The following is a 15,910-nucleotide window of genomic DNA, read 5'->3' as shown; positions in this document are numbered from 1 at the left end:
TGAAAAAAAACACACAAAAAAAACAAAGAGGCTAAGAGTATTAACCAGGGCAACATAAAATAAGATATTAAACCCAAGTTGTTTTGACCTAATCCAGTGCCTTTTAAACTGTACTGTGCTGCATTTCTCTAACAAAATCTTATTTACTGAAGCAGAAAAATAATTCTAGATTATTAACTTGACCCAAAGAAATAATCTATGGTCCTTCAAATAGCTTGATCGCTTGTTTCATTTAAAATAATAATAATAGGAGAAACCAAGATGGCGGCATAGGTGAAACACCTAACCTGCAGCCGGGCACAACAATTTCAAAGGCACAACTAGAGGTCAGAACAGACATTGTCCAGAACCACAGGAGAGCTGGCGGACTGAAATGCCCACAGCTGGGGGGAAGGAGAAGGCCACGGGGACAATCGGGGGAGCCGTAAAAGCCTGAGGTATGGAGAAACTGGCGGAGACACGAGCACGCGCGCCTGCGGGGAGGATGGAGCCGGAGAGGAAGGGGCGGCTGACGGCCTGGCCGGCGTTCACTGGCAGGAAGGAGATAAAGGCTCCGGAGTGCGCTAAGCGCCGGCTCCGACTGCACTGAGCGCCAGTTCCGGGCGAAACCCTGGGAAGCCAGGCGCAGGCTGGGGGAATGAATCTGGGCTGTGGGGCGCAGGCACAGAGGAGCGGGGGAAGGCAGAGCTCCAGAGGCGCGCACGGGAAGGGGCGCAAAGGACGGACTGTTGCCTGCGCCACTGAACTGCCCTAGCAGGAAGGAGACATAAGCTCAGGACCGTGCTGAACCCCAGTTCCGACGGCACTGAACCCCAGTTCCGGGCGAAACCCTGGGAAGCCAGGCGCACGCTGGGGGAATGAATTTGGGCTGTGGTGGCGGAGGCACAGAGAAGCGGCGGCTCCAGACGCGCGCACTGGAAGGTGCGCAGAGGACGGACTTTTGCCTGCGCCACTGGGTGGCCCTGCTGGGAAGGAGACAGGGACGCCAGGCTGCGCTGAGACCCAGTTCCAACTACACTGAAACCCAGTTCCAGGCGAGAATCTGGGAGTCCAGATTCATTAGGGGAGGGACTGGACTGTTTGGCAGTGGGCGAAACTCCAGGGCGCGTTTCTCTCAGAGGTGTTTGCAAGGAATACAGAGGGACACAGACACAGGAGCCTCATAGGGCGGGGCTGACAGGAAGCCAAGGTTGTAGGCTCCACCCTGTAGCTCCGCCCCAGCCAAGCTGAGCAGAAGCTTTTTCCTGCTGAGTGCCTCAGGTAGTGGCTGACCCACACTACATTGGAGACCCAGAAACGAGGGCATCTAGTGGTTGGTGGGAGATGACACCAGATTTCAATCACTTGCATAAGGGAGGCATTCTAGAGGCAGACTCAGTGAGCGCCAAGGCATTGCTGCATCAAGACCCGGCCCACAAACATGTCTCCTGCACAGCAACTCTTCCTATATGGACAAAGAGGGTCCTCACGGCCAATTGGCCTGGAGGACAATTCCTCCCAGTGACACCAACAACAATCAAGACTTAACTGTACAAAGGAGGACCAAGATGGAGACATAGGGCGGCAGCCTGATCGTTGCCTACCACAACAATATTGAGACTACGACGGGAGAGCAGAGCAGACACCAGCCAGAAAGACCGGGGGGCTGGCTGAGCAGATGCTCTACAACTAGAATAAAAGAGAGGGGTACGCAGGATGATGCTGATGCCGGTGACCCAAAGTCCACACTTTAAGAACTATGGCTCAGGCGACACAATGGTGGCCTGGAACGTGCTCGGCGCAGTTCCCCCGGCGGTCTCCGGCTGAGGGGACGGCTCCACTCCCTGCCGAGCACGGACAGACGAGCCCCTGGGAGACATGGGGTGGGAGACTCCGTGCTTGCTGACCTCCGAGTCCTTCAAGAATCTCAATGCCCCGAAGTGGCCAGGTGCGCACGCTCAGCGACTGGCCACCGTTGCAGACCCAAGGGCCGACGCAGCGACACCGGACCAGCCCACCGCCGGGCACCGGGCACACCGGAGCCTTGCCGAGCCCGCCGCCCAACGAGTTCTGCGGCAGCCGCCCTGGAGCTCTGAGAGAATGACCGAGGGAATTGCTGAGAGGGAATTGACCAACAGGAATTGGGATCAAGAAGACGAAACCCCGCTGAGACCCGAGTCCAGGCGAGCCTGCGAGCCTCTGGACTCAGATGTAGTCACACGCCCCTGGGTTTGGGTGAGGCCACGCCCCCCTGGGTCCAGGTGAAGCAGGACTCCGGGTTCGGGTGAGGCCATGTGCCCTGGGTCCGGGCGAATCTGAACCCTGGGTCCGGGTGAGGCCGTGGGCCCCTGGATCCGGGTAAGGCTGGGTCCCGAGTACGGGTGAGGACGTGAGCCCCTGGATCCGGGTGAGACCACGCGACCAGGGGTCTGAGAGAGGTAACGCGCCCCTGGGTCCGGGTGGCTTCGTGCACCTAGGTCCAGGTGAGGCCACGTGCCCCTGGGTCTGAGAGAGGCCACGCAACCCTAGGTCCGGGCGAGACAATGTGTCCCTGGATCCGGGTGGGGCCTCGTGCACCTAGGTCCGGGTGGGGCCGCGTGCCCCTGGGTCGGGGGGAGGCCAGGCGTCCCTGGGTCCGGGTGAGACCGTGTGTCCCTGGATCCGGGTGAGGCCTCGTGCGCCTAGGCCCGGGTGAGGCCACGTGCCCCTGGGTCTGGGGGAGGCCAGGCATCCCTAGGTCCGGGTGAGACCGTGTGTCCCTGGATCCGGGTGAGGCCTCGTGCGCCTAGGCCCGGGTGAGGCTACGTGCCCCTGGGTCTGGGGGAGGCCAGGCGTCCCTGGGTCCGGGTGAGACCGTGAGTTCCTGGATCCGGGTGAGACCTCGTGCACCTAGGCATGGGTGAGGTCACGTGCCCCGGGGTCTGAGAGGCCAAGCGTCCCTGGGTCCAGGTGAGACCATGTGTCCCTGGATCTGGGTGAGGCTGCGTGTACCTAGACCCGGGTGAGCCCAAGTGGCCCTGGGTATGGGAGAGGCCAAGCGACCCTGGGTCTGGGTGCGACCATGTGTCCCTGGATCCGGGTGAGGCCTCGTGCACCTAGGCCCGGGTGAGGCCACGTGCCCCTGGGTCTGGGAGAGGCCAAGCGTCCCTGGGTCCGGGTGAGACCATGTGTCCCTGGATCCGGGTGAGGCCTCGTGCACCGAGGCCCGGGTGAGCCCAAGTGGCCCTGGGTCTGGAAGAGGCCAAGCGTCCCTGGGTCCGGGTGAGACCATGTGTCCCTGGATCCGGGTGAGGCCTCGTGCACCTAGGCCCGGGTGAGGCCACGTACCCCTGGGTCTGGGAGAGGCCAAGCGTCCCTGGGTCCGGGTGAGACCATGCGTCCCTGGATCCGGATGAGGCCTCGTGCACCTAGGCGCGGGTGAGCCCAAGTGGCCCTGGGTCTGGGAGAGGCCAAGCGTCCCTGGGTCCGGGAGAGACCATGTGTCCCTGGATCCGGGTGAGGCCTCGTGCACCTAGGCCCGGGTGAGCCCAAGTGGCCCTGGGTCTGGGAGAGGCCAAGCGTCCCTGGGTCCGGGTGAGACCATGTGTCCCTGGATCCGGGTGAGGCCTCGTGCACCTAGGCCCGGGTGAGGCCATGTGCCCCTGGGTCTGGGAGAGGCCAAGCGTCCCTGGGTCCGGGTGAGACCATGCGTCCCTGGATCCGGATGAGGCCTCGTGCACCTAGGCCCGGGTGAGCCCAAGTGGCCCTGGGTCTGGGAGAGGCCACGCGTCCCTGGGTCCGGGTGAGACCATGCGTCCCTGGATCCGGGTGAGGCCTCGTGCACCTAGGCCCGGGTGAGCCCAAGTGGCCCTGGGTCTGGAAGAGGCCAAGCGTCCCTGGGTCCGGGTGAGACCATGTGTCCCTGGATCCGGGTGAGGCCTCGTGCACCTAGGCCCGGGTGAGGCCATGTGCCCCTGGGTCTGGGAGAGGCCAAGCGTCCCTGGGTCCGGGTGAGACCATGCGTCCCTGGATCCGGATGAGGCCTCGTGCACCTAGGCGCGGGTGAGCCCAAGTGGCCCTGGGTCTGGGAGAGGCCAAGCGTCCCTGGGTCCGGGTGAGACCATGTGTCCCTGGATCCGGGTGAGGCCTCGTGCACCTAGGCCCGGGTGAGCCCAAGTGGCCCTGGGTCTGGGAGAGGCCAAGCGTCCCTGGGTCCGGGTGAGACCATGTGTCCCTGGATCCGGGTGAGGCCTCGTGCACCTAGGCCCGGGTGAGCCCAAGTGGCCCTGGGTCTGGGAGAGGCCAAGCGTCCCTGGGTCCGGGTGAGACCATGTGTCCCTGGATCCGGGTGAGGCCTCGTACACCTAGGCCCGGGTGAGCCCAAGTGGCCCTGGGTCTGGGAGAGGCCAAGCGTCCCTGGGTCCGGGTGAGACCATGTGTCCCTGGATCCGGATGAGGCCTCGTGCACCTAGGCCCGGGTGAGGCCACGTGCCCCTGGGTCTGGGAGAGGCTAAGCGTCCCTGGGTCCGGGTGAGACCATGCGTCCCTGGATCCGGATGAGGCCTCGTGCACCTAGGCCCGGGTGAGCCCAAGTGGCCCTGGGTCTGGGAGAGGCCAAGCGTCCCTGGGTCCGGGAGAGACCATGTGTCCCTGGAACCAGGTGAGGCCTTGTGCAACTAAGCCCGGGTAAGGCCACGTGCCCCTGGGTCTGGGAGAGGCCAAGCGTCCCTGGGTACGGGTGAAGCTAGATCCTGGGTCCGGGTGAGGCCGTGCGCCCCTGGATCCATCCGGGTGAGGCTGGGTCCCAGGCCCGGGTGAGACCACGCGCCCCTTGGGTATGGGTGAGGCTACGTGCCCCTTAGTCCGGGTGACGCCGTGCCCCTGGGTTCGGCCGAGACCAAACCAGAGGGAGTCGGACCTCCATTACCACCATTTGTCCACCATCCAGAGCTGAGGGGTCAGTGCTGACATGTACACATAAGGAACTACTGGACATTGAAATTGGGTCTCAAAAGAACTGTTGGTCCAGGGGGAAGCTCGCTACAGATTGATTCATTTGCCTGTCAGCATAACTATTATTGCTCGTCTCACATTCAGTTCTTATTAGTATATATCTAGTGACATATGATCTCGCTCATCTAGGGGAAATGATGAACAACATAGACTGAGGAACAAGAACAGAACCAGAAGCAAGGAGGCATCGATCGGACTATCGGGCCTCAGAGGGAGGATAGGGGAGGGTAGGGGGAGGGGGGGGGGAGGGGGAGAGTTCAACCAAAGGACCTGTATGCATGCATATAAGCCTATCCAACGGTTAAGTTCAACAGGGGATTGGGGCATGCGTGGGGAGAGGGGTGGGATGGGAATGGGGGGATGAGGACAAATATGTGACACCTTAATCAATAAAGAAATTAAAAAAAATAATAATAATAATAATAATAATAATAGGAGAGTAGCAGTGATAGTTGTAGTGTGATTGAGACATTTTGTGAACCAGGCACCGTTCTAGTCACTACATACATAGTACATGTATTCCTCCCAATAATCATCTGTATTAGGTGCTATCAGTTTCCCCATTTTTTTAAAAAAGAAACTTGCACCACAGATTGTTAGAGGAACTTACCCATGTTTGGCAGCTGGTAAGTGGTAGAGGAGGAACAGTACCCAGACAGGGCCTGTGCTCTTAATCGCTATAAACTGCCTCTCTTATAACTCAGAATGATTAACTTTCTAAACAATTCATTTATGTGAAACATTTTCAGATCACAGTGTGTAAGGCAAGCGTGCTCCTCCCTATCACTTTCCTTCCGAGGGTCAATCAGCTGTCTGTGAAATTCTGTGAGAAACTGTTAGAATTCTCTTTTGCTGCAGTTGGCGGCCATGTGTGCTTGTGCTCTCACTCTTCTTTGCTTTCCCACTGGGGCCCTGGCTGGGTGCCCGTGCCTTCGTTGTGCGTCAGTTAGTGTGTCCTCTCTTCAACAGCCTGCCCTCAGAGGTGCGTGCAGTGCAGCCACAGAAGCCGGTGTCACCGCTGTGACCACGGGTTCTCTCTGAAGAGTGGCCTTTGCGTTTCCAACTGTGTTCCTGGCTTCTCTGCCCACTCATCTAACGAAACATGTGCTGGTGAGTACTTCTCCACAGGTGGCTGATGAGCTCCCCTGCAGTTTCTACATGCAAAGGCTGTGTCTGCATATGCAGTTGACTCATGTGGTATAAAATGCAGGATGCCCATTGCCGGGGAAAACACCGGTGCCGCTAGGAATAAGGAAATCTTTATAGAACATGAAAGCTTGGGAAAACTCAACTTATAAAATTTTTAGAGAAGAAAAAGAAGCAATCTTTATAAAAAGTTAACTGAGCCCTTGACGGTTGCTCAGTGGTTAGAGAGTCTCCCCACAGACCGAGAGTCCCCGGGGTTCAATTCCTGGTCCAGGCATGTACTTTAGTTGCAAGTTCAATCCCCAGCCCCCATTGGGGCATGTGTGGTAGGCAACCAATTGATGTGTCTCTCTCACGTTCATGTTTCTCTCTCTCCCCTCCTCTCTCCCTTCCACTCTCTCTAAAAATCAATGGAAAAATATCCTTAGGTGAGGAGTAATAAATAAATAAATAATAAATAAATAAATAGAAAGTCAACTGTCAGATCAGAAATTTGGCATAAAACTTATGTTTCTGAATTACAACTATGTTGTGGAAAATTACTTATATACTTATATAGATATAATTTATTTATATTTATATAAACTTGTAGAGCTTATAATGCCCGGATGCAATGGTGCATTCTTTGTGCACATGCTGGAGATAACTTATAAATAAATAATGAATAGTGTGAGGAGCTTGCCCCATTAGTTTCATACATTTGAAGTAAATGGATTTCAAGCCATATTGTTTGCCATTAAGAATGAGATAATAGTCCTAGCTGGTTTGGCTCAGTGGATAGAGCATCAGCCAGTGGGCTGAGGGGTCCCAGGTTCAATTCCGGTCAAGGGCACATGCTCAGGTTGCCGGCTCAATCCCCAGTGTGGGGCGTGCAGGAGGCGGCCAATAAGTGATTTGTTCTCATCATTGATGTTTCTATCTCTCACTCCCTCTGAAATCAATAAAAAGAGATTAAAACAAAAAAAAGAATGAGGTAACAAGTTAAAAGGGTGGAGCTAGTCTTGTCCAAAACATCAATGAACACTTTATTTTATACAACAAAGAGAAGCAAATTTAAATTGTCTTACTTTTTAACCTCAAAAGTTTCAGAGGTGAATAAAACTTGGGAGTTCTGTTATAGCTGAGCATTCCTTGGTTATGGGTATCTTTTATCAATAACATGAAGCATACTTTAATGCATGCAGTCAGTCATATTTTCCATCTCTGTATTTCTGACCTCTAAAGATATTAAAACTTCATATGAGAAAAAGTATCTTTAGCTTAATTTATTGGGATCCTTCTAGAAACCCCAAGTACTTGAGAGTCAGCTTGTTCCTCTTGGGATGTAATACAAGTCAATGTGCGAATGTGGATTACTCTCACCTTCGTTAGAGTAATTTTACAGTAGGAAAAGTCCCCCTGAAAGTTGGCATCCCTGACTGTCCTGTCTGGCCTACCTTCAAGTCCAGGCAAAACAACTCACAGGAGACAGAATGGTCAGAAATCCTAATTCATCCATCAGCTGTTTCCTGTGGATAAAGATTGTAAAACTTTTAAACAAAGTGTGCATTTTTCACTTGAATTCTGAATATAAGCCATTGATAATCCTACTTCAATGGAGATTAACTGGTACTATTCTAGCATTGGTATTAAATACCTCTTTTCTTGCCCTCAGTGGGTCTGATGGTCAGATATGACAGATGTCTTAGGAATGTGGTTCTCAACCCTGGAGCCTATTGGGATTGCCTGGGAGTTTGTAAAATCACGAAGGTCCCACCCCAGAATATGTAAATCAGGATCTCTGGTGGTGGAGCTCAAGTATCAGTATTGTTTTAAAGATCCCTATGTGATTTTTTATTGTTATTATTATTGAACTAGCTTTCCCATTGCAGGAAAAATCCTGCAATAGGATTCCCTGCTGCACTCTACCCCGCCTCCGTTCCTCCCTTGTTCACCTGCCTCACCTTCTCCTCCAGCCCGCCCGAGTTTCCCTTCGCCCCCGGCCCCGCCTCTGCCCCGCCCTTGTCCCCCGCCCCGCCTTCTCCTCCAGCCCGCCCTCGTTTCCCTTCGGCCCCGGCCCCGCCTCCGCCCCGCCCTTGTCCCCCGCCTCACCTTCTCCTCCAGCCTGCCCGCGTTTCCCTTTGCCCCTGGCCCCGCCTCCGCCCCGCCCTTATTCCCCCCCCCCCCGCCTCCGCCCCGCCCTTATTTCCCCGCCCCCTCCCCGGCTTGCTTACTTCTTCGAAGCTTTACTTCCTTCTGCAGCTCTTGACTTCTTTGGATGCTGTCTTGATATGCAAATTAGCCGCCATCTTTGTTGGGGCAATTTGCATACTCGTCCTGATTGGTTGGTGGGCGTGGTTTGGCTGATGGGCGTGGCTTAGGTGTAGCGAAGGTGCGGTCAATTTGCATATTTGTCTATTATTAGATTAGATATAATTCCCATACCGTAAAATTCACCCTTTAAAGTTTACAATGCAGTGATATTTAGTATATTTTTAGTATATTCACAAAGTTATGCATCCATCACCACTAATTCCAAGACACTTTACTTGCCCTAAAGGGAAATTCAGTAACCATTAGGAGTCTTTCCCCATCACCCCCTCACCACAGCCACTGGCTACCACGGATCTACTTTTTGTCAGTACGAATTTGCCTGTTTTGGACATTTCACATAAATGAAGTCATACAATTTGTAGCCTTTTATGTCTGGCTTCTTTCACTTGGCGTAACATTTTCAAAGTTCTTCCATTTGTAACTTATATCAGTATGTCATTTCTTTTTCATGCTTGAATGATATTCCATTGTGTGGATATACCACCTTCTTATTCCTTCATCAGTTGAACATTTGGATTGTTTCTACTTTTTAGCTATTATGAATAATGCTGCTATGAACATTTGTGTAGAAGTTTTTGTGTGGATATATGTTTTTAATTCTCTTGGGTATATGCATCTGAGGAACTACGAGACTGTTTTCCCAAGTAACTACACTGCTTTACATTCCTACCAGTAATATATGAGGGTTCTAATTTCTCCACATCTTCAGGAACAGGTTTTACCATTATTCCTAGTGGGTGTGAAGTGGCATCATTTTGTGGTTTTAATTCGCATTTTCCTGATTGCTAATGATGTTGAGCACCTTTTCGTGTGCTTATTGGCCTTTTTATACCTTCTTTGGGGAAATGCTTATTCAAATTCTTTGCCTATTTTAAAATTGGGTTGTCTTTACTGCATTGGAAGAGTTCTTTATATATTCTGGATTCAAGTTCAGTTTCAGGGATATCTGATTTGTAAATATTTTATCTCATTCTGTGGGCTGTCTTTTCACTTTCTTGCTAGTGTCCTGGTGAAGCACAGCATTTTGTTTTAGTTTTAGTGATGTCTAATTTATCTGTGTGGTTTTTTTTGTCACATATGCTTTTTGTGTTATAGCTAAGAAAGCATTGCCTAGTTCAAGTTCACAAAGATTTACTCCTTATTTTCTTCTAGGAGTTTTATAGTGTAACACAGGGATGGGGAACCATATTTTCTGCCAAGGACCATTTGGATATTTATAACATCATTCATGGGCCATACAAAATTATCAATTTAAAAATTAACCTGCTATATTTGGCCAAATATTTAATTAACTCACCCCTAATGCCTAGGCAGGGCCAGACCAAATGATTTTGCAGGACTTAGATGGTCCTTGAGCTGGACATTCCCCACCCCTGAAAAAGAGCCTGCGTTCTTTTCCTGTGCATCCACAGTGAGAACCACTGGATTAGAAGGAAGCTTACAGTGGACAGTAGCCTGGAGTCTCATCTTTGTAGCTCTCAGAATGAACATTACAAGTCTATTTTTTTAAATACAACCCCCACCCCAACTTGTGAATTTCCAAGCCTGACCTTTGGATCCATGTTTTCCAGGCAGAACACACACTCCTGGTCTTCATGTGAATGGTTCTCTCACCCTGGCCATTGGTTTAATGAAGCCACTGGATTTCTCCCTCCTGAACGTCCAAGATCAGGATGGCAAGGTCGAAGACCTGCTGTTCCATGTTGTGAGCACGCCCACCAACGGGCAGCTAGTGCTCTCGAGGAATGGGAAAGAGGTGCAACTCGACAAGGCTGGCCATTTTAGCTGGAAAGATGTGAAGGAGAAAAAAGTGCGCTTTGTGCACAGCAAAGAAAAGCCCAGGTGACTCCGTGTTCCATTGTTTTCCTCCTGCCTTCTTTCCACCAGTGCTTTGCACCTCCCTTAATCCCCCGCAACTCCCCTTTTCTCCACAGTTATCCCTTCTCCTCTGAGAAAACATCCATACTCCACAAATGCCAAATGCTTTCAGCTGCCTGTCATCATTTCACTGTAATTGCTCAGAGAGTGTGCTTCTGTTAGAGGCATTTTCATTTTATCACATAATTATGGGTAATTCTCTGATGTGACAGGAAAGTTCCTGGTACAATTACCCAGCTTTCTGGCCCAGCAGAAACAAAGCTGGTTATACACCCAGATGCTCCAGATGCTTCTTCAACGTTAGTGTAAGATACTGGGAGGAGGGGGTGGCTGGAGGATGGAGTGCACGCTTTTCAAGGTGTGGTATGGGTCTTAGAATTTCAGAGTTGGAAGGAAACAAAGAGTCACAGTTAACTTTCTATTATCCACTTTATGGGATTAATTGTGGTTAATATTTAAGCCTGATCCAGTTTTTCTCTGATGCCTAGCACACTTCTGGCTGTCTTCCCTGCCTCAGCTGACATATGCTTCAGGAATGCAATTGAATGTTAACACTAACCCAAGCAAATATAGCCATGTAATTAGCAGAGTAATTCTACTAAGCAGAAATCAGAGAATGCATCCCAAAGATTAGCCTCTTGGATTATCCTTCACCCTGCTCTGCTTCATTAGTGCAGGTAATTCAGACTAGTTTATTTGTAAACAAGGAGTTGATACCCAGGGAATAGAGATAAGGAAACAGTGAATATTTTCTACTGTCACCACTAAACTTGAGATTTTTTTTTAAGGTTTGGGCTAGGACATAGGTGGGGAGAAAAGTAAATGGCACTTTCTCCATTTTCAGTTGAGAGCTGGTGAGCAACGAACCTCTTATAGAAATAAGAGCAAGTAACATTCACTGAACACTAGCTATTAGCCAGGCACTGTGTTAACTACTTTATGTAAATTCTGTAAATTTATATTCCCAATCTCCAGGCCTTCAGAGTATAAAGTAATCTTACCCAAGACCTTGCATCCTATGACACACAGCTGACGCTCCAACCCAAGGCTCTCTGATTCCACAGCCCATGCCTTTAGCCACTGTGATTTCTGTCTTAATAATAGTAGGAATAATGGGCATGTTTCCATCTCCGGGGGCATGCAGAAGTATTGCTATAAATCGTGCTTAAAACTGTAGTACTTGATGCTATAGAATCACTCGTCAAACTCATGCTCCATCTCCTGCATTCCTTTTGCTGCAAGTATAGTTAAATGTTTGCGTATCTCATACACACACACACACACACACACACACACACACACACACAGACACGTACCTATAGTTGTTTCTCTTGGAATCACTTGTGAAATGTGTATAAAGTACTTAAAGCTTCAAAGACAACCAAAGCGAAAAGCCTCTTGTTTCTCTAACCTTACCTCTTTAATCTCTCATCATCTATTTCCTCACAGAGTCAGCTCTGTACCCATAAATGGGACAAAGAATGGCAACTACTTTTTTAGGGAATTTTTAGTACTTTTTTGGGGTACACATTTAACATTGGATTTCCTTTACCTAAACATTTAAACAAAAGAAAGAATGAGAGGAATAGTAAAAGAAACAGGCTTGGCAGAAACTCATGAAAAAAAAAGGAAATGGTATGTCTCTGAATGATACAAAAACAAAAGACACAACCTGCCACTCAGGTTCATGGTTTTGTTTTCCCCCATGCCAACACCGACCCTGATTCTTTAGGAATGGAATTCTTTAGGATTGCATTCCTCTGGGGTGGGAATGCTCCTGTGGAGTACGAGACAGATTGTAAATATAGTCAGAGGAGACGCGATAAGCTCCATTGCTGAGATGCTTCGCACAGTTACTGGAAGCTCCCTGCCAACAAAAAATCACTTTCCCCCAGTAGGTTGGGAGTGACCAGCCCTTCACTGTTCATTTTGTTGCTCCCATCATTTGTATTCTCTTGAAGGCTGCAAGTGGGGATGGAGAGGACCAGGGTTTCAATGGGGCAGAAAAATGGAGGGAATACAGCAAACTTTTTAAAATTAAGTTTTCTGAGGGACAGTTTGCATTTAATAAAATTTCCTACTTTAAGTTACTGTCCTATGAGTGTTAACAAATGTATACTGTCTTTCAGTCTTGAGAACACAACCACATTCAAGGTATAAAACCCCCAAAACTCCGTTCACAGTCACTGCCTTCCCCAGTCCCTGGTAAACACTGATCTGTTCTTACCCTTGTAAGGTTTGCCCTTTCTGAAATGTCATGTGAATGGAATCAGCAAGTCTATAATCTTTTGTTTCTGGATTTTGCCATAATGCTTTTGAGATCCATCCACATTCTTTCATGTATTGGTAGTTAATGCCAAGAATACCTTTTAAAGAACTTTGAAAACAGTGGTCCCACCATAGACCAGAATTCACACCCTCTCATATACATTAATTATGTCTTACCAGCCCACAGTGAGTTCTGTGCGTGGTTTGGCTTTGGAGGGGGCAACTCCTACCTTTCCTTCTAGTAGTCTCTGAAGCTGTTGAAACAACACACTTTATGAGAAGTGGAAACCACAGCAAAGAGTGAGCCTTATTTTGTTTTCTTAATTAGGATTCTTTGGTTGTAAGTAAGGGAAGTCAACTTGAACTAGATTAAGGAAATAGTAAGGTTTGTTGTGACATTGCAGGTGTGGCCTAGATCTCAAACACATTAAGGGCTGCGGGGCCCCAGGGCAAGCCTGGAAGCTAGAACCAGCACCAGGAAGCAGGACTCGGTTCTTTCTCTTGTCTCTGTATCTTGGTTCATAGGCTTCACTGACCTCTCCTACAAACTGGCTTCCTCCACACTGTGATTTCCCAATAGTCAACAATCAGACATCCTTCCCTAGTCAAGTCTACATTAAATGTTGCATTTGTGTGGCTGGACAGGGAGGGGGATAGAGTTACGTAATGAAAGCATTGCAAATATTGTTATTTGGGACCCACTCATATGAATTGGGTAGGACTTGGCGAGTGAGTTTGCAGGGAATAGGGACTCATTGAGATCTACTCAAAGATTATGAAAGATTCCTTTTTCATTCTTTAGTTTTACCATTAGCCTACAATCTATCACTAACCTTTCTTGGCCTCCAAACTGATTTTCAACCTTTTATAGATTCAACTTAGAAAAATAGGAAAAAATTTATATAATTGTTACAATGAGATCTAAGAACACACAGTAGTTTGGTCTGCATTTCACTAGGTTCATATTTACCTGGTCATTTTTATTTATAGTATGAATGTTATATTACTGTAGTGGTTTGATCCAAATTCATCCATGCACATAGCCTGGAAATGTTTTTAATCATTATCATTCTAATGACTAATTTAATGATTGCATTTTCTCATTTCTTTCTTTGGGATTTCTTTTAGGAAAGGTTACTTTTCCCTGAAAATTAGTGACCAGCAGTTCTTCTCTGAGCCACAGCTGATCAACATACAAGCATTTTCAACACAGGTAATAAAAATGCCACACTATTATTAATTTTATGTGCCTACCAATTCTCAAGCACAAATAAAGATATCTTGTAGTTGTAGACAAATGAATGAGCTGAATTAATCTTGTCTCGGTTTTCTCCTGAAATAATTTTTTAATGCTTCTAGGCAATAACAATAGCAGCAACCATTACTAATACATCTGTAGTACTCTTTGTAGTGTTTCTCATTTAATCCTCATGCCATCCCTATGAGCTATTATTATCCCCAATTTACAAGTGAGAACTCTAAGTCACAGGGAGCTCAAGTAACTTGTCTATGGTGGTACACCTAATCAATAGAGAACCAAGAACTGTGCTCATTAACTCTGAATGCAGATTCTATGTTCTTGATCATTATGTTAGGTGCCATCTTTTGCTATACTGAATCAGAAACTAGCCCATCAGAATAATTTGAGGTGGTTCTAGTTCTTAAGACTTGCCTTATTCTTAGATAAATGAGTTAATTTTGTGAATGTTTCTCTCTCATGGGTATGGGATTATGTTGGCTACTTTTGCCTATCTACTAGCACTATGCAGCCAGACTGCATTTATCTTAGTTGGCAGTAGTCAGATGATCTTATTAAGGATATCCTTAAGTGTTGTGCCAATGTGGTCATCAGCCAAGCACTAGTCTGAGGAAATCATGGTAGCTGTTGTAAAACTCAGTGTGATGGTTCTCTTCTCATCACTCATCTCTGTCAAGTTGTACTTATGTGTGCAGAATACATATAGTGGTAAAAACTCTGAGTAATTAGGCTTCAGGATTTGAACAGCTGAAATGTGCAAAGAGAGTAGGAAGATAGATATACTCTTAGGTTTGAATGGCAAGAGAAAAGGACATCATCATGGGGAGCCAAGGCTACCTAAATATCCAGATTTCGGGATTGTGTTAGACATGATTCAAGGAAGGACATGAGGTCATTGTTTTTAAACTGATATTTTTATATCTTTGGTCCAAAAATGTAAGGACCATAGCCTGTGAACCAGAAGTGGCTGCCAAATGATATGAACAGCCCAGCTCAGCTCTTCTTGATGGCATTCTCACTTTAGGGATGGCTGAAATTAAGGAATGATTAGAAACTGGTCCTAAATTAATTTGATCTCAGAGTTGAGCTAAGGGTATGAACTTTGTTTTAATTGTAGCTAAAATGTGATCTCTGTAAAATATGGGCCAGAGGGTGACATCAAACCCCAGGACTTATTGGCTTAGATGTTTTTCAGTACTTAAGCTCAGAAGTTTTGTTTTGTTCTTTTTGTTTGTGTGATATAGTTATGCTAAACATGTGAATAAAAGGCCTAGTGTAGATATAAGTAAGTGGCTTTCTCACCAAGATGGTGAGTTCTGATGGTTCCCTGATATTTGTGGTTTTCCTGAAATCAAGTGAGTAGATAGTGAGGGCACATTTTTATTTTATTTATGAGAAACTTTTGTTTTTTTAACTTTTCAAAAAATGGAATTTTAGAAATGAACTTTAACTTATTTTTGTTCCTTTACATTTCTGTGGTATTTGAACATGGTCTTGAGGCTCCATGGCATTTTCTCATGTAAGTTAAGTCAATCTTTTCCATTTATGGATTTTGATATCACCTTTGACTTCTCTCTTTAGAATCCAAGAGGCCTTTCGTTCCCATGTGTGGAATCACAGCTTTGAGTTTTCACTTGGGAATTCTCAGTAGCTATTTTCTAGTTTCCTATTATGTGATTGTTATAATCATGCATTCATTAGACATTACTCTAATAGATATTGAAATTCCCAGGAGGTCAGGAGGGCTGGTTTTAAAAGAAAGCCTTTTGGATTAAAGAGGGCAGTGTGCTGAGAAAAGTCCTAGATGGTTCAACTTCAGATGACATAAAAAACTGAGATAATGTTTTTTTTGGCTTCTGGCCTTGATTTTTGTGTGTGTGTATGTGTGTGTGTGTGGGGGGGGGGATTTTTTCAAATAGGGTTCATTAACTTTTATCTTTGTGAAGGAACATTTTATCTGCTTACTCAAGTTGGCAAGGGCACACCTGATAATCCTAAGGAAACATATTAAAATTTGCTATATGAGCAGTGCCACTTGAATTAACCAGGTGCTTGCCTTACTCAGATCAGGATCTT

At 47.8% G+C, this 15,910-nt stretch overlaps 1 protein-coding gene across 1 annotated transcript in view; it reads left to right on the top strand.

Annotated features, from left to right (window-relative positions):
• FRAS1 (Fraser extracellular matrix complex subunit 1) overlaps positions 1–15,910 on the top strand; it is a 440,116-nt gene that overhangs the window by 281,551 nt on the left and 142,655 nt on the right. Inside the window, exons 26-28 of the mRNA XM_008143649.3 lie at positions 5,941–6,081; positions 10,002–10,272; positions 13,705–13,789. Of these exons, the coding sequence (XP_008141871.2) occupies positions 5,941–6,081; positions 10,002–10,272; positions 13,705–13,789 (497 nt within the window). The remainder of the gene's footprint in view (positions 1–5,940; positions 6,082–10,001; positions 10,273–13,704; positions 13,790–15,910) is intronic.

This window comes from Eptesicus fuscus, chromosome 2, assembly GCF_027574615.1.
Source record: "Eptesicus fuscus isolate TK198812 chromosome 2, DD_ASM_mEF_20220401, whole genome shotgun sequence".
Lineage (NCBI taxonomy): Eukaryota > Metazoa > Chordata > Mammalia > Chiroptera > Vespertilionidae > Eptesicus > Eptesicus fuscus.
The sequence above is the reverse complement of the archived record's forward strand: the minus strand, read 5'-3'. Positions and strand labels throughout refer to the sequence as shown.